General features: G+C 39.3%; 1 protein-coding gene across 1 annotated transcript in view; it reads right to left on the reverse strand.

Annotated features, from left to right (window-relative positions):
• Positions 1–467: 467 nt before the first annotated feature.
• The window catches only part of LOC124616453, a 110,874-nt gene continuing 91,971 nt past the window's right edge, over positions 468–19,370 (reverse strand). Inside the window, exons 6-7 of the mRNA XM_047144761.1 lie at positions 8,603–8,800; positions 468–1,093 (exon numbers count right to left, since the gene is read on the reverse strand). Of these exons, the coding sequence (XP_047000717.1) occupies positions 468–1,093; positions 8,603–8,800 (824 nt within the window). The remainder of the gene's footprint in view (positions 1,094–8,602; positions 8,801–19,370) is intronic.

Below are 19,370 nucleotides of genomic sequence, written 5' to 3' on the forward strand. Positions count from 1 at the left end.
CTAATCAAACAGGAATTTGACACCTGTCCCTTCTGAATTAAGAGTCTAGAGCCTTATCCACTCCAAAACTTTGTTTGGTGTGGTATGAAAGAAAATGAAACAACTTTAAATAAAGCAGGCTTTGAAGAGAGATATTTCATTAAATCTGAACATAAATGTGGTGGAAGTGCAGATATAAGAATTATGAATTACACAGCTAATTTCAGCCTCCCTCTATTTCTCTTATTAATTACACTGCTCTCACTGTCCACCATTACAACAATACATTAGGTTTGGATACAATATCTACTTTTAACATTTTCTTTGGTGTGTGTGTGTGTGTGTGTGTGTGTGTGTGTGTGTGTGTGTGTGTGTGTGTGTGTAAGGGGGGGGGGGGGGGGGGGGGTACCTGCCACTTAGATCCATAGGTACTTAAAATTAACTTTAACACAGAAATGTCAAGCTCCAAATAGGACATTATTTAGGTACTATAAGTTTTCTGGTCCAAGCTGCCTCTCCCCTTCGCTCAAAAAAACCAGCAATGCTCTGTAGAGAAGATAAACACCTAATTTTCGTCGCTGCTTTGAATTCCAAGTTGCAGCAGTTCCATAATACTCACTGTGACGAACATTTTTCAATGCCTTCAAACCCATAGCTTCTATCATAGCTGCCTCACGGGTGTGAGCCTCAACAGGTATAACATTTTGGAACACATGAAGGCATACAACTCCAAACCCTTCACTCCATATATCTAAAATGTATTGTACCTTCTTGTCTGAAGACTTCGATTTTGTTTTCCATAAAGAAGCTGCCTGATACAGATGAGAATATGGCCTATTTCGCACACCTTTGCCAATATAAAAGACAGATGACAGAAACGTTTGCCAGATCTGGAGAGGCTGCATTGTTTGTGTCCTACATGGAAGATTTTTGGTTACTCTTGGATCAAGTAACAGATAACAGAATGCTGATTTCGTTATACCACCTCGCCATCTTCTTTCACAACTAGGATTTGAAAATTGAGTAGCTACTTCTTGTTCCAACTTGATATAGGCAGCAAGACCATTCACCCACTCCATTGTCTTCAAGGTGCACTCAAGCTCTGGACTGTATTCTGCATAGGAAATATTAATTAAACTCTTGCAACATTCCTATCAAACAAATTTTAGTTATATTCTTTAAACTAAAATCATTTACAAAGGGATTATTTAACCCGACAGTTCTTTTATATAATTAATATATCTGAGAATTAACCAAATTTTGATCCTGCCTGAAATTTTCTCCCCTTATGTTCTATTTTTCATTATAATAATAATAAAAAAAAATCCCCATGTAAAAAATAAAACCAGGGATTTACTTGACAATACTTGACAATCAGGTACTTGTGACAGCATTGAAATCTTATATTGTTGCAGTGTTCTCTCCTACACAATTAGCCGCAATAGTCAATGAAGTGTCAGTTGCATTTTACTGATTTCCTCAAACAAGATTAATGGCATTTGTTAAAAATGCCATATTCTTCACCTCAGATACTGTTTACACTGACTGGGAGCGAGGGGGGGGGGGGGGGGTGTCGAGTCATATAGAGCACCCCACCATGTTGACAAGTACAGTGGCAGTGTACATAAATACTCCACGACGTGCACAATTCTGTGTGTTGTGTTACCCCCTCTGATTTTCAACTAGTTTAGTGTTCCGAGCTTCGTGTGCTAGAGACTCTTACATACCTATAAGTGCGAGTATTAATGTAATGTAATATGTAGAAATAAATCATTAACTCTCTGAAGTTAGTGACACAAACATTTCAAAATAATGTTAGAGGAGATAGAAGGAAATACTAAGAAAAACAAACATGAAATTACTACAAAACTTTTGGCAGATATTTAAAAAGAAATACGATAGTTTAACAGGAATATGGTACAAGGAAGTGTCTATCTTTTAAAGTTAGCATAAAATGGTGATTATTTGTTCTAAGATCTATGACTCTGAACTCGTCACATGCAACCGTCTGCTATATGCCCAATTATATTTTTGTACTTACACACTAAAACTCTGAATTTAATTATGGTAAACAAATGCATTTATTTCCACTCTACCCACTTGGTCAGGCTATGACACATTTATGTCTCGAATACAAGCCTCAGAAAATGTCATTATCCACTAATACAACATGTAACACATCCAAACTCTTCAATGATGTAGTCTGCAAACCTACTACCTGTGCACAACTTAAATGCTGTGACAATGCATCTATATTGCCACATGCCAGACACATGTCTGCACTGGTTTGGAGGTTGATAAGAACTAGTGGTGATGTGGAAGAATAAGTAAACAAAATAAATATACACTGTCTAACAAAAAGTGAATCACCCCTAAGGGAAGGAGGAAATGGAACCGAGAGGTAAGCAATTTTATTTCAGTGATTACAGAATTGAATCACATTTAAAAAGAACCTGGCAGTATAAGCCCACTTATCAGTATGAACTTGTACCTCCCACCCCCTCCCCCTCTGTCCTGGATGGATGCAATAATTCAGCTGGGAAAGTGTCGAAACACCTATATCCTCTCCTGAGGCAAGCTGGCCCAAAACTGTTTTAATTAGTCCTTGATATTGTGGATACCGACAATCGAATAGAGTTGAAGTCCACGTCGGTCTCACACGTTATGTCAGTGACAAACCTGGGGATCTTGCTGGCCATGGGAGTATCTCAACAGCATAGAAACAGTTCACAGAGACGTGCGCTGTGTGCAGACAAACATTTTCCTGTTGAAAATTGCTACCACAGCACTGCTCCACGAGAAGTAATGCACAAGGCTGCAGGATGTCTGCAACAAGTCATTGTACTGTCCGAGTTCCCTCTATGGCTACAAGCATAACTTGAAGACATACCCTATGGGCACCCTCACCTCAATTCCAGGGATAATACCACTGTGCCTCTCGAAACCACTGGAAAAATGGGACCGCTTTCGAGATAGTCACTATACTCACCGACATTCATCTGGCGTAGTGCAAAACTGCAATTCATCAGCGAACACAATGCGACGCCATTTATTAGCAGTCCACATTTCCCAGTTACAGCACCACTTCAAATGCAGTCACTTTTAGTGTTGTGTTAACAGCAGCCTACACAAGGCTGCTGCTAGTCTCCAACCAATGGAGTGGTATGACACACAACATTGTAGGGAGTCCACTACTTGCTCTCAGATGGCAAGCAGAGATGTTAAGGGGTTATGATGTGCTTGGTGCACAGTATAGTGATGCTACATTGTGATGGTCAAGCATGCTCAACTGGATAACTGATGAGGAGCATACCTCATGCTACCACACAGTTCAACAGTATGCCACTATTACATCCCAATAACTCGCAAATCTGGATACGGCAAGATTCAACCCGCCTACAAAATGGAGACCTACAAAGAGGTCCTTTTCGAACTTTGTCATATCTCACATGAGTATGTGACATTTCCGTGTCCTTCATAGTAATTACTCAACATCGGACACTCTTCACACCCCTTATATACCCTACTGGGCCTAACAACAACACTAAACACAAATAACACTAATGCACTCTAGTGGTTGTTCTATCAATCACAGATAATTGTAACCCTAATCCCTCACCTACTGACGTTGTGCATGTATATGAAGTTACATTGACATCCAACCTGGGCGTCCCTCCTAAGAATCACCGTGCAATTTTTCTCTGCTGTTTCGGCAGATATTTGCAAATTCATTTTTGCAATGTGTAGCTGGAGACAGCGGAAACAAACACTGCTCATGACATTTTCTATGCAATGCCCAGTGTCGACAGAAAGCATCAGTTTGTTTTTGTTACAAACAAAGTAATGTTTAAGGAGGAATGTGTGTTATTTGATACGGCATTTCCAAATTAGTCTAGTGCAATATTAGTTTCATTGATATGTATTAACAGAGACAGTAAAATATTAAGAATAACCAATGCACCAGCAGTAACTGAGCAGTGCTGCTGCATGGTTGTAGCAGTCAGTGCGGGCCAGATTGATGCTGCCACTGTTAGGATACTGGTTATTCTTCTTGTTTTACTGTCGCCGTTAATACACATCAATAAAACAAATATCACACCAGATTAATTTGCAACCACTTTATCAAATAGGAACGTAAATTTCCATTTTAAAAATACCCGTTTGTAATGGGAAAAACCCCTGCTTTCTGTCGACAATTGACATCATGTCAAAGATAGGCTGAACAGTATTTGTTTAGCCTGACGCCACCTAGACACCACAAAAACCAGATTGCAAATATCTGTGAAAGAGCAGAGAAAATGCATCTGACAACTCTTAGGACAAATACACTGCATGCGTGTGTGCACACGATACGGATAAATAGAACCAATAAAATGCAAAGAAGGCAAACTTTTAACCTCATCAGCATACAGATATTCTTATCAATAAAATTAAAAAGAAGAATACTGATATGTTCCTCAAAACTAAAAGAAAATTAATCGAACTTGCCTAAATAAAAAAAAAGTGACACAAAGGAGTTTGGAGAATTCGCCCCAATAAAACTGTACTGTCTTCTGAGAGGTTGTACCAGTCACCAGTAGAATGAAGAAAATTATTTCTTTCATATCTTGCAGCTGCCATAAAACAGGACCTTTCGACAACTACTGATGAGAAATCTAAGAGGACTATGAGACAATGGATCCAGAATGACCAACAAGAGCCATTAGTGTTTGAACTCAAGATAGGTGCAGATAATTAAGAGCTACAGAGAAAAACGAAAGTTAACAACCTTGCTAAAAACACACAAACTTTCCACATAAATAGCTCACAGAATGCTATAGGGGTTTCAGACAAATTAGAGAAATTGCTATAGGACCAAACAGAAAGATACTGGGCAGATGTTATCAGAAACACACGGTTATGTTACAGTAAACAAAATACAGTGGTAACTAAGGAAAACTCATCACACTGACATGCTTTCAGGTTAGTTGCACATACACCATCAACACCGGTTATGTGCTTACTCACAATAAGCTGACTGAAATGCACTAACTCCCAGATGCAATAGTACATGGTCGACTAATAGCAAGTTTATTAGTCTTAATGTTGGTCTGCCTTGGCCAATTTATCTTTCTACTTATACATCCAAGCATATTGTAACGTCCTATTCCTAATACTTCTCCACGATTTAGGAACAATTTCACTGATAACCCTGTCTGATGCTATGCTAACCTAGTCATTGCTAAATGACAGTGCATTTCAAACTAGATTTTTTGCTACACTTTCAGTACCAATTCTCCAGCACTTCATCTACAAACATTTTGAACAGTGTGGAATCCAAACTGACCTGCCTCAATTCTTCTGTTACCAGGAATTAAAAAGATAGCATTTTATTTATTTTACATCACTATTGCAGCATAAGTCAAAAATCTAAATCTTCTACAAACCTTGAACATACTCCTCCTCATACATTTTCACAGAATACCTTGTGGAACCATGTCCCACGTTCAGCACATCAACTAAAATCAAACTGTGCAATCCGGTCTCTAATAACTTTTTCCTACAAGGTTGTGTGTTCTAACAACTATCAATACACCAACATCTAGCTCCCATACCATACCCTTTCCATAGCAAGCAGACGCGGAAGTGTGCCGACTCTCCGCACCTTAGCATTAGGTAGTATAGGGAGCGGCATGCCCCACACTACAAGCAGCACTAACACTTTATACTCAACTTTGTGCATTTCGGTATAGGAATGTGTATTTTGTGTGCTTATTTTGTGGGTTTGCTTACCGTGTTGTGTGAGGAACTTTGAATAGTTGCAGTATGCTGTTATAAAATGGTGGTAGGATTTATGTTTACTCATATTTAAACAAGATAAGGGAAGAAATAGCCCACTTGTTAGTTCCAGTGTACTGATCCAGTTATAGAGAAAGTAAAGGCAAATACATTTCAGAACTCCAAAAAAGGGAGTAGAATTTTTAAAATCACAGAACAGTTCCTCCAAACTACAGATATATGACCCAAAACTGATTACTGTAAGGATCATGTTTCATAGAGGAACTTACTACAAAAAAGGATATGTTTAGCATCCCAGAGAAACACTCGCAGAAGAGAAGTTGCAGCCCAGAATATTGTAAACCAGAAAAAGATGTGATGTATGCCATTGTTTCTTCAGTCGAGGAAAATATACAGAATGAATCAATGCCAGACGCAACAGTAGTTTCAGTAAAAAGAACACTGAAATGTAAGAAACTGAAACTTGTGTAATTACATAATAAACTGAGGTCAGTGAATGACAAAATAAATCCACTGCAAAAGCAATTTCTAGATTAAAAGCGTACGATTACTCAAATGAGACCCCTCTACTACCTATACAACTCCAAACAAGGTAATAAGCATAGCTGACACCATAAGAAAGAAATGGTAACTGATAAATAACAAAGAATTCAATATGATCACGTGTTTCTTTTTGACATTCTACTTTTAGAAAATAAGTCACCCAAATAATAAAGACATTGTTTGCTGCATGGACTGTCCACACTTGTTTGGAAACAACTCCTAAATTTATTACTTAGTCTCAAATAGACATACAGAATTAAGAATTAATACACATACTGTGGAAGCAATTAGGAATTATTACAAGAGGAAAATAAATGCATAGTTATGTTGATTTTTCAAGAAAATAAGTTCCAGCAAGACCTGCAGTTCAGTTATGCTTGGCTGAAAATCTGATTCCATTAATGCAGAGAAATACACTTCAGATGATTGTAAGAGTAAACTTTCAAATCATGCTCTTCCACTCCGTAATTGGATTCAACTTTCGCAGTATATGTGAGTTGCAACACAGCTTCTGGTGACGACGTGTCACAGACACTGATTCAAGTGATTATCCAGCTTGAGCTATCCAGAACAAGAATTATTTCATTCACTTCTGATGACAGTCAACTGAATAAATAGGTCTGGTGATGTCTACAAAATGGTTCAGTAACTCAGTGGCCAATGCAACGGCACAATCTTCTTGAGGGGAAAATATGCTATAAGATTAGGTGGTAGCAAGTCAACAAAATCTGAACTGATTATTCATCACACAAAGTCCTCAAGAAATGTCAAAGTATGTCTGGAACTAATCTAAACCAGTCGGCAATTTACATTCTCTGAGGTATGGTAACTAAACCCACATTTTTTCATTTTGTTATGAAATGATCCTGTTCGTGTATTATGTTGACCTGTTTCAACTCCAGCAATAAGCACGCCTTTTATGTGGTGCTCCCAAAACCGGATTTCCCAATACCGCCTCTGGGTGGTCATGAAAACACTTCAAAGCTGATTCTGGAAATCCGCTTCTAGTTACTGGTTTTCCAATTATGTAATCAAATCTCACTCTCATGTAAATGCAACTGGATTTGAAACATGCTTGCGTTGTCAAGTTATTTCTTGTTTTCAGAATATTTGGTTAATATGGATTTATTGTGCAGTGAAGGAGAAGCAGAAATATTGGATCGAGCATGAAACTGCCTACCTGTAAACATTTAATTTAAAAGAAATAACAACTGTGTCGGCTGGATCAGAAGCTGGATCAACTGTTTTCCATACGCCATATTTAACTGGGCTAAAAATCTGCATCACACCTTAACATGTAAACAAGGCAGTTTTCACCTTTTGGAAGATGTGTCGCATGTAAACGTAGTGAAGGTGTGCTTCCTTGGGTCACAAGCGGAGCAACTAACATCGCACGGTGGAACCGGTCAACTAGGGGAATCGGCACACTTTCTCCTCTACTCGCTACGGCCTTACATTTAACATTTATCCCTTGACGATTCTTAGTCAGCATAGCATCCCATTTTATTAATCATATGATTTCTGTTTTCTTTCCCCCAATATTCTATTACCTTATCTCCCCCCCCCCCCCCCCCCCCCCACCCAAGCAACTTAGAAATATTTTAGGTAGGATCTGAAATAATTTATATGATGCGGCTTTTATTAGTTCAATGTTAAAGTTGCCAGGTTCAGAGGATTTCCCACTTTCTCTGTCTGTAATGCCACTAACTTGCTAAGAGTTTATCGTTTCATATTTCTCCACAATATGGGTTTCTGTACCTGCTGTTTCCATAAGTTTGATTGCAATAAGTAAGGAATTTCTAGTAGTACGTTTTCCACTAATCAATATCTATTAAAATAATTCCAACTTTATCTTTAGTCTCAGTCAAGCATTATAAAACATCTGAAGGTTCATTTAGTCTTATTTCCCAAACATGGGTATATTTTTTCGCAAGTATTTGCCAGGGCCGGTTCTTTCATTCAGCAAGAAAGTTTGCATGTTCTCTAGTCCACCCATTCAGCCAATTTCATTACTGAGCACTTAAGTATATTCATCCTTCCTCACCTCTGTAGGTTTTCCATTCTTCATTCCACTATTGTGCCTTTTGTTGTTTCACAGTTAACTATCGTCATTCCCAGTCTTGCTTGTATCCATATTAATGACTCAGCCTCTTAACTATTTGGCGAGTTGTTACCTTTATTCCTTAAACTAACAATTCAGATACACTAAAAAGATCAGAAATTAGTCCTAACTTCTGCAAGTAATGACAATGTGGGCATTTCCAAAATCTGTATATTATAGCTAAAGAAAAAATTAACTTACCAATATTTCTTTGCCCCGGGTTACAAAATTCACCAGTCTTCTTCAGTTTGACAAGTTTCTTTAAATACAATCTCTTTGTTGTTTTGGTAATTGGCCCTGGAATACAGTTTCTCTCTTTCAGTTCTGCCCGCAGAGATTCTGTATCATAATCCAGGTTCAGTTTGAGTGAAGACAATGTTGATGATGATGACAGTGAATCTACAGTAAGAAACAGAAAAACAAAATGGTCATCACATTAATTTATTTGAAACGGGGAAAAATAAAGAAACAGGTGCCTATATGCCTGAGGGAAATTAAAAATGAACGTCATCTACAGCTTTGCTCTAGGAATCAAATTTGCATTGACATGGGGTAGTAAAGGCAATGATCTGAAGCTGTTAGGTGAAGATTAAATAAGAACCATATATTTAGCACGAACTTGCAAACCCATACAACCATACTTTACATTCTGAAAAGTCATCTGCTGTTTTGAGGATCGTATTCTCTTAGTTAAATTGTAAACATGCCAGAACTGGATTGACAACCTCAACTTTTACAATAAACTGAATTTCTGAAGGGACAGATTAAGGGTTTGCGGGAGACTATGGAGCCTTCCTTAGAATTACCCAACATGTTACTTGTTGAGTGTCATGCTGCACATCAATACTGCTCCTGCAAAGTCAAGGAACCTGCACTTGCTGCACCTCTGTTTCAGATGGAAGCATCATAAATATTCATATCTGAACAGCCACATCAGATGATCAGCCATCGCTGGCTGCAAGGTGAACACAATGCTGTATGCATTGCATGCACCTGGATCATCAAAAACCATTTGCTGAATGGCAAGCTATGAACATTGGTCTGTCTCACCGTCCTGCCTCTTACACAGAACCCTACTATACTCCTCTGATTTAACAAATGAAACAGCTGGGATATGACCATCATAGAGCAGGAACAGATTGGTGGTTGCTTCTCAGTACGGTGTCGACCAGAAGTAGGAAACATCATAGTGACTCGGACAATGATTTATGGCACTATGATTAGTGGAGCCACAACATAAAATGACTGTACACGTCTGGTATTCAATCAAATATAAATGGTCATCCAGCATATTTCAATCAGACATGATCCATTTTCACATTATCCAACAAGCTCTCCAAGATTTTCATTTCCCTGACCAGATCTATCCACAGACCCCCAAAATCAGCCTGCATTACTAGCAACATTCCTTTAACAGTTGCAGCATCAGGCAAAAGTAACACATAATAGCATCTCTCCAAGTTAATATTATACATATCAATGACCATCTCTGCACGTGAATCCATGTATGTACAGTACTGAGAGGAGGCTATACAAGAAACTGAAATCAGTGTCCAAGAGACTACCATTCTAATGATCAACGTTTAAGCAGGCACTGCTGCATTCTACCACATTAAGTGGACTTTCTAGTCTACCATCAATGGACACCTCAAAGCACCCAATATTAAAGCTGCTGTAAACCAAAGTGAGCCAGTGAGCCTCTTAGTAATAACATTGTTCTTTTTCAACCGGTTTTTGTATCTCAAGCCGAAGTTGTAGACCTAAAAAGCTTGCAGTTTGTTATAAAAGCAATCAGTTTTGAAAGCAGTTAGAAATACAGACACTGCATTATTCAACATCTTCACAGGCTTATCTTGATGGAGGTAGAGTTTTACTCATTTGTTCACAACATTCTTGCTAATTTTTTCAACAACTACTAAGAATTTGATATCCATCCCCCCCACTTCATAACATGGTACAAACATTTTCACCCATGAGAGGACACACTTCAGAACCATCACTGCATTAAACACATTAAAACTCCATTGTATCACGTTTATGAAATTATTAAATTTTCACTACATTATTGCCTGAGGTACGATAATTGATTCCACCAGCATTTTTTGGTATGCAAATACTATCAAGTTGTTTTGAAACACCTTATTGCATGTCTTACACTAAAATGGAACAGCCAATGTGCCAAATATCTTATATCACCTAAGCACTTGAAAATCACTTTAAAATGGCTGTGTACCTCATACTGTCACCTAGTGAAAATTTCATCTCAAAAATACAATTGACAACAGTGTCAACCAGCCAGCCACTGTGAAAGTAGTCCTATCACCTTCAAGTGGCTTGAATCAAATTGACCGAAAGTCTGAAAACTGCATGTATACCTTCTGGAGAATTACATATAGCACAGATGTAAAAGCTTTGTCGATGCATACGTTATGTCTAAACCAGCAGTTAAATAGTTCAGGATGGATCAGCTATCACAGCCATTCATTCCATCTGTCATTTTGATAATTAAACACTTAGCTGTGAGTGCACAAATGAAGATTGGTCTGAGAAAACATCTGCAATCATTATAGCCAGTGACCCAACCATGAACCACAGATCTTGCTGAGGTATGGTGGCTTGCATGCCTCAACAACTAAGATGATAATCATACTGAATTCACAAAGAAGGGGTATCTGCGGATAGGACAGATTGACCAGTGGTTCCTGAAGGTGGTCAAGCAGCCCTTTTGTTTTCAGCCCTTTCAGTAATTGCAATGGCAACAGTCTGGATGACTGACTAATCTGACTTTTTGCTATTAACCAACATGACCTTGCAATGAGTAAAAATTTCTCGGTGTACATGCCACGTCAAATCAGGATAAATCTCCAAGCTTTCGACCACTACCTCCATGGTCGTCGTCGGGGCTGAAACTGACTGTTGTGAACTAGCGAGGTTCCCCCTTTTTATATGCAAAGGGCGGCTTCTTATTAGCTGGAACACGTCAGCGATATGGCGCGTAGCGAAGTGGTGCCCTCTACTTCCATAGATGTAGTTGCTATCCCGCGTTGCTTGCAGCGCCATCCCTTGAATCAGGAGGTAAAGTGCGAGAAATTTTTTCTCTGTGATATTTCTTTATCCAGTGCACTCTTCCAAGTGTTGCTAAGTGCATAGCCGTTGTCTCTATTAAAGTTATTATCGCTAAGTCTAATTTCGACTGCTTCCCGGATCACAGAGTCCCAGTAATTCGATGTGTGGGCTATTACTCTGGTTTCTTCAAATAAAATCTTATGCTTGTTAAGCAGGCTATGTTCAGCCACCGCTGATTTTTCCAAATACCTGTATTTCAGGTGGCGTTGGTGCTCGATGCAGCGGTCGGCAACGGTTCTTACAGACTGGCCCACGTAATTCTTGCCGCATTCACAAGGAATAGTATAAATTCCCGGCACTCTTAAGCCGAGACTATCTTTGACTGGTCTCAACATTTCCTTAATTTTCCTAGGTGGTCGGAAAACTGGTTTTATTCCTTGCCTCTTCAGGACTCAGGCGATCTTGCTCGTTGTAGCACCACAAAAAGGAAGCCGCGCTATGTGATGGTCCTCTTCTTGTATGTGGCCGGCATCGTGTCTTACTTTCTTGGACAATACTGATTTAATTTCACCGGCAGAATAACCATTCCTCTTGAAAACAGTCGTCAAATGGTTAATCTCGGGACTGAGGTGGTCCTTGTCGGAAATAGTCCTGGCTCTGTGTACTAAAGTATTCAGCATAGCTCTCTTCTGAGACGGATGATGGAAGCTATGGGTCTGTATGGGTTGGCTTCCTGTACACAGAATGGCCCAGTCGTCCATCCGGCTTTCGCTCTACCAACACATCTAAAAAAGGTAACTTCCCTTCCTTCTCTACCTCGAATGTAAATTTTATGTTTGGATGTACACCATTCAGATGTTCGACGAACTGCTGCAGCGTGTCGCTGCCGTGTGGGCAGATTAAAAAAGTATCGTCGACGTATCTGTAGAAGCATGATGGGCGGAGGTGAGCACTGCTCAGGGCTCGTTCTTCGAAGTCCTCCATGAAAAAATTCGCTATTGCTGGTGACAGTGGCGAACCCATGGCTGTTCCATTTCATAATAATTTCCACTGTATAAAAAATAAGTGGTCGTCAAGGTATGCCAGAACAACTTCAAAATTTCTGAGGAGAAATGAGCAGGCAACAGTTGTAATGTGTCATCCACAGGTACTTTGGTGAACAGAGAAACCATGTCGAGGCTGACCATGATATCACTTGGGCCTATCTTCATCTGTTTTATGATATCAACAAACATTTTTGAATTTTTAATATGATGTGGGCAGTGACCAACTATAGGCGCCAACAATTTAGTTAAGTGCTTTGCAAGCTTGTACGTAGGAGAGCCAATAGCGCTAACAATCGGTCTCAACGCTGCATCGAGCACCAACGCCACCTGAAATACAGGTATTTGGAAAAATCAGCGGTGGCTGAACATAGCCTGCTTAACAAGCATAAGATTTTATTTGAAGAAACCAGAGTAATAGCCCACACATCGAATTACTGGGACTCTGTGATCCGGGAAGCAGTCGAAATTAGACTTAGCGATAGTAACTTTAATAGAGACAACGGCTATGCACTTAGCAACACTTGGAAGAGTGCACTGGATAAAGAAATATCACAGAGAAAAAATTTCTCGCACTTTACATCCTGATTCAAGGGATGGCGCTGCAAGCAACGCGGGATAGCAACTACATCTATGGAAGTAGAGGGCACCACTTCGCTACGCGCCATATCGCTGACGTATTCCAGCTAATAAGAAGCCGCCCTTTGCATATAAAAAGTGGGAAACTCGCTAGTTCACAACAGTCAGTTTTAGCCCCGACGACGACCATGGAGGTAGTGGTCGAAAGCTTGGAGATTTATCCTGATTTGATGCGGCATGTACACCGGGAAATTTTTACTCAAGAAATACGTCGCGAAAGACTTCGTAGCCATGACCTTGCAATGCTCTTACAGTGAATGGCTGAAAGTATGCGAAACTATGCCCATATTGTGTTTTTGTTCCCTGGGAGCCAGCACCTCTAGTGTGTGGCTTAATGATGATAGTATCCTCTTAGGAAAAATAATCTGGATATAAAACAGTTCCCCATTCAGATCTCTGGGTGGGAACTACTCAGGAGGACATCAGGAAAAGCAAGACCGGCATACTTCATGTTGAAGCGTAAAATGTTAGGTCCCTTAATCAGGTAGGTAGATTACGGAATTAAAAAAAAGAAATGAAGAGGCTGAAATTAGATAAAAATGGGACTTAGTGGAATGTTGTAAGAAGAACAGGACTCCTGGCCAAGTTTTTGCAACACAAATTCAGAAAAGAAATTGCATAAGTGGGTCTAATACATAATAAAATAGTAATGCAGGCAAGCTACTATGAACAGGAGTGCACCATGGAGGAGTGCGATGTTCGGATACAGTATTACTAGTGTCCTGCTTGACACAGTCAAGTCGTTTAAACATCTGGGTGTAATGTTACAAAGTGATACAAGGTGGAACAAGCATGTGAGAACTGTGGTAGGGAAGCCAAATGGCTGACTTTGGTTTATTGAGAGAATTTCAGAAAAGAGTGGTTCAGCTGTACAAGAGATCGTATATGGGACACTGGTGTGACCTATTCTTGAGTACTGTTCAAGTGTCTGGGATCCGTACCAGGTCAGATTGAAGGAAGACATCGAAGCAATTCAGAGGTGGGCTGCTAGATTTGGCACCAGTAGGTCCGAACAACAATTAACTGTTACGGAGATGCTTCGGGAGCTCAAGTGGGAACCACTGGAGGGAAGGCAACATTCTTTTTGAAAAACACTATTGAGAAAATTTAGAGAACTGCCCAATGATTCTACTGCTGCCAACATATATTGCATGTAAGAACCACAAATATAAGATACAAGAGATTAGGGCTCATATGGAGGCATATAGGCAGTCATTTTTCCCGAACTATTTGCAAGTGGAACAGGAAAGGAAATGACAAATAGTGGTACAGGGTACCCTCCACCATGCACTGTATGGTGGCTTGCGGAGTATCCATTTAGATGTAGAACAGCAAATCTAATGTGCAAGGTCTGTTCAAAAAATTCTAGATCATTTGTAATTTTGCACCTGTGATTAATGTGTAACTGCTGAAAGTTTTATTGTTTCATGTCTCTTAGTTATTGTTCAGTGCTGTATTGAGTAGAACGTTGTGTGTCACAGTCTGCAAATTTCAAGATGGCAGAGTTCGAGGAGCAGTGCATCTACGTTAAATTTTGTGAGAAACTCAAGAAAACCTTTACAGAGATACACTAAATGATGCGGGAAGCCTACAGTGATGAGTGCTTAAGCAGTGCTTAGTGTTACAAATGCTTCACACAGTTTAAAAATGGCTGGACAGAAGTTAAAGTTGACCCTCATTCAGGATGCCCTCTGACATACACCAACAATGCTCATGTCAGGACCGCCAATGAAACTGTGCATCCCAATTGCACAAATAAGAATGAGATGTGCCTTATGAGAATCATAACTGGTGACAGTTATGATGTTGAGACCAAGGTTCAATCTTTACAATGGATCGGAGAAGATTCTCCAAGACTAAAAAAAGCTCATCAGGTCAGGTCAAATGTCAAAGCAATGACAACAAACTTGGGACAACAATACAGAAAGAGAAGTGGGTGAAGATGAAACAAGAGATACAATACTGTGAGGAGGATTTTACAGAGCACCCAAAACACCTGGAGTAGGACATTAAAACTTTTCTATCAAGATATATGAGACAAGTGAACACCCTCATACTTCAGAAAGAATGTAATACTTCCAGTTCCAAAGTTTGCAGGTGCTGACAGGGGTCAATACAACTGAACTATCAGCTAAGTCACTTTTGCAAAATATTGACGTGAATTATTTAAAGAAGAATGGAGAAAGTGGTAGAGGCCAGTCATCGTGAACATCAGCTTGGGTTCTACAGAAATGTAGTAACATGTACAGCAATACAGACCAAATGACTTATTTTGAAAGATAGGCAAACCTACATTTATATATTTGTAGAGAAAGCTTTTGACAATGTCCACTGGACTACACTCTTTGAAATTTTGAAGTCAGCAAGGATAAAGTACAGGAACTGAAAGGTTATTCATATCTTGTACGGTAATGAGATGCTCATTATAAAGTGACTTAGGACATGAAAGTGATGCAGTAGTTGGGAAGGGAGTGAAGACAGGGTTGTAGCCTATCCCTGACATCATTCAGTCCATACATTGAGTGTTTTGAAATGGAATTAAAGTTCAGGGAAAAGAAAAAAAAAATTTGCTGCAGTTTGGAAGTGACATTTTAATTCTATCAGAGATGGCTAAGGACTTTAAGAGCAGTTGAATGCAATGGGTAGTGTCTTGAAAAAGACAACAGTAAAAGAAAATTGATTGATGCTGAGGGAATAAGATTAGGAAATGAGACACTAAAAGTAGTAGAAAACTTTTGTCAGGTGTCAAGATGGATAACCTATAGCAACAGAATTAATTTTGCTGTCTATCAAACCTTTTACATCACTAGGTACGTGATAAAAATGCACCCTTTTTTGTGCTAAAGACAACCTTAATGTGGAGCAATGCATGGCAACAGGTAGACTCCACATTTCTAGACCTCCAGAAAGCTCTTGATACAGTGTCCCACTGCAGACTCAATGGAGGTACTTGCATATGAAATAGGTTCCCAGGTATGTGAGTGACTCTAAGACTTCAAAAATAATAGGATCAAGTATATTGTCCTTGATGCTAAGTGCGCATCAGAAACAAGGGTATTTGCCAGAAGTGCCCGAGGAAGTGTGATAGGATTGCTTTCATCCTCGGTATAATAAATGATCTGGCGGACAGGGTAGGCAGCAATCTGCGGTTGTTTGCTGATGATGCTGTGGTGTACAGAAAGGTGTCCAAGTTGAGTGACTATAGGAGGATGCAAAATGACTGACAAAATTTCTCATTGGTGTAACGAATGGCAGCTAGCTTTAAAAAGTAGAAAAATGTAAGTTAATGCAGATGAGTAAGGAAAACAAACCCATAATGTTCAGATACAGCATTAGTAGTGACACAGTCACATTGTTTAAATATATGGGCATAAAGTTGCAAAGCGATATGAAATGGTACAAGCATGTGAGGACTGTGGTAGGGATGGCAATAGTTGACTATGATTTACTGGGAGAATTTTTTGAAAGTGTGGTTCATCTGTAAAGAAGAGCAATTATAGGATGCTACTGTGACACAGTCTTGAGTGCTGCTAGAGTTTTTGAGATCCATACCAGATTGGAATAAAAGAAGACAAAGAAGCAATTCAGAGGTGTGCTGCTAGATTCGTCACCAATAGGTTCAAACAACACACAAGTGTTATGGAGATGTTTGGGAACTCAAAAGGGACTCTTTGGAGGGAAGGTAACACTCTTCAAGCAACACTACTGAGAAAATTTAGAAAACCACCATATGAAGCTCACTGCAGAATGTCTACTGCAGCCAACATACATTTCGTGCAACCATCACAAAGATAAGCTACAAATAACTAGGGTTCATATGGCGGCTTGTAGACAGGCTTTTTCCCCTCCCTCTATTCGATAGTGGAAAGGGGAAAGGAAGTGACCAGTGTACCCTCCGCCATGTACCACATGGTAGCTTGTGGAGTACGTGTGTGAATGCACATTTTTTTCTTCTGGTATTTCAACTATGTACATCCTTGTTCCTTTTTAACTGCAAAGCATAATCTACAACAAATTTCACTAGGGAATAAATATACTATGCAGCATCAGTCAAAATACTCAATTCCTTAAACAGATGTCTTCAAGATGATTGCAGGTGAGCACCATGAATTACTCTTACAGCAAGGTTTTGAGCAATGAATACACTCTTAAAGATGAGTTAGCCTACAACATGATTTCATATGACATTGTTGAATGAAAGTAAACAAACGTGTGTGTGTGTGTGTGTGTGTGTGTGTGTGTGTGTGTGTGTGTGTGTGTGTAACCCTCTCCTGTAGCAAGGAATCTGAGTGTTACAGTGAGCCTGTCTTCTGAAGATGTAGCAGTTCTTAAATGAATATTGTGCTTTGTGATATGAGGATACACTTCACTGAGCACATACAGAAATGTATGCTCATCCATTCTTAAATAATTGATGTACGACTTGACATCTTCCACTGTAAGCTCACGTAACAAGTTTTGTTGAATGCTTTTATCGTGTCGTCGTAAAACCCACAGCTTCACACAGATTAGATTAGTTTTTCGTTCCATAGAGTCGTGCTGAGGAGATCCTCGTGAATGTGGAACATGTCAATTTTTTTTAAAAGCTGAAATAACAATACTAACAGTATGAATAAATACAATACATCATTTGTTTCTATTAAAAAATTCGTCAATGGAGTAGAAGGAGTTTGCCACTAGTAAGTCTTTCAGGGTCCTTTTAAACTGATCTTTATTTGTAACTAAACTTTTTATGTTTGCTGGCAAATTATTGAAGATGAGTGTTCCTGAGTAGTGGATCCCTTTTTGAACTAAAGTAAGTGCTTTTAATTTTTTGTGCAGATCATTTTTGTTCCTGGTATTGTATGTACGAACTGAGTTGTTTGTTGGAAAAACAATAAATTATTTAGTATACCCAGTTCTTTGAAGAGGTTTTTGCAGGACGTCCGTGAATTTACTCCACAAATAATACGTATTACACGCTTTTGGACTCTGAAAACTTTTGTTTGACTTTAAGATTTACCCCAAAATATTATACCATATGACATTATGGAACGAAAGTTGGCAAAGTATGCCAGCTTTTTCATTTTTATGTTGCCTATGTCTGCTAACACTCGAATTGCAAATACAGATTTGTTAAGGCATTTCTGCAGTTCTGTGGTGTGCTCCTCCCAACTGAATTTATTATCAAGCTGTAATCCCAGGAATTTATGACTGTCAACATCGTATGCATGGTTCCTTTTTTTGCCCCATTTCTTTCCAACACGTGCACACAATGCAGTTGTGGTACGTGCAACTGCTGCGGTTAATAACAAGTTGTTGTCAGCCATCTTGAACTTTGACGAAAAATTTGATGACAGTGTAATACCCCTTCTAGCGCTACGTCAAAGGTCTTTGTCAAATATATTTGACGGAATATTTGATCACATTTTTGATCAAATCTTTGACAAAGATATTTGATAGTGTAATACCAGCCTCAGCGATACAGTTAGCCATGCCACAGGTGCAGCCACTATGGAGGGGTATCTGTTGAGAGGCCAGATGAACATGTGGTTCCAGAAGAGGGGCTGCAACCTTTTCAGTAGTTGTAGGAGCAGCAGTCTGGATGACCCACTGGTCTGGCCCTGTAACGTCAGCCAAAACAGCCTTGCTGTACTGGTACTGTGAATGGCTGAAAGCAAGGAGAAACTACATCCATAACTTTTCCTGAGGGAATGCAGGTTAAATGGTGATGGCACCCTCTTGGGTAAAATATTCTGGAGGAAAATAGTCCCCCATTTGGATCTCCAGGTGGGGACCACTCAGGATGTCATTATCAGGAGAAATAAAACTGGTGTTCTACAGATTGGAGTGGGGAATATCAAATCCCTTAATCAGGCAGGCAGGTTAGAAAATTTAAAAATAGAAATGGATAGGTTAAAGCCAGATACAGTGGGAATTAGTGGAGTTCGGTGGCTGGAGAAACAGGGCTTCTGGTCAGGTAAATATAGGGTTATAAATACAAAGTGAAATAGGGGTAACACATAAGTAGGTTTAATAATGAATAACAAAATAGGAACACAGATACGCTGTAGTGAACACATTATTGTAGACCAGTTAGACAAGAAACTCACGCCCAACACAGTAGTACAAGTTTATATGACAACTAGATCCGTGGATGAGGAGAAGACAGAGGAAATGTATGATGAGGTAAAAAATTATCCAGACAGTTAAGGGAGACGAAAACTTAATAGTCACACCGG

Source organism: Schistocerca americana, chromosome 5 (genome assembly GCF_021461395.2).
Source record: "Schistocerca americana isolate TAMUIC-IGC-003095 chromosome 5, iqSchAmer2.1, whole genome shotgun sequence".
Classification (NCBI taxonomy): domain Eukaryota; kingdom Metazoa; phylum Arthropoda; class Insecta; order Orthoptera; family Acrididae; genus Schistocerca; species Schistocerca americana.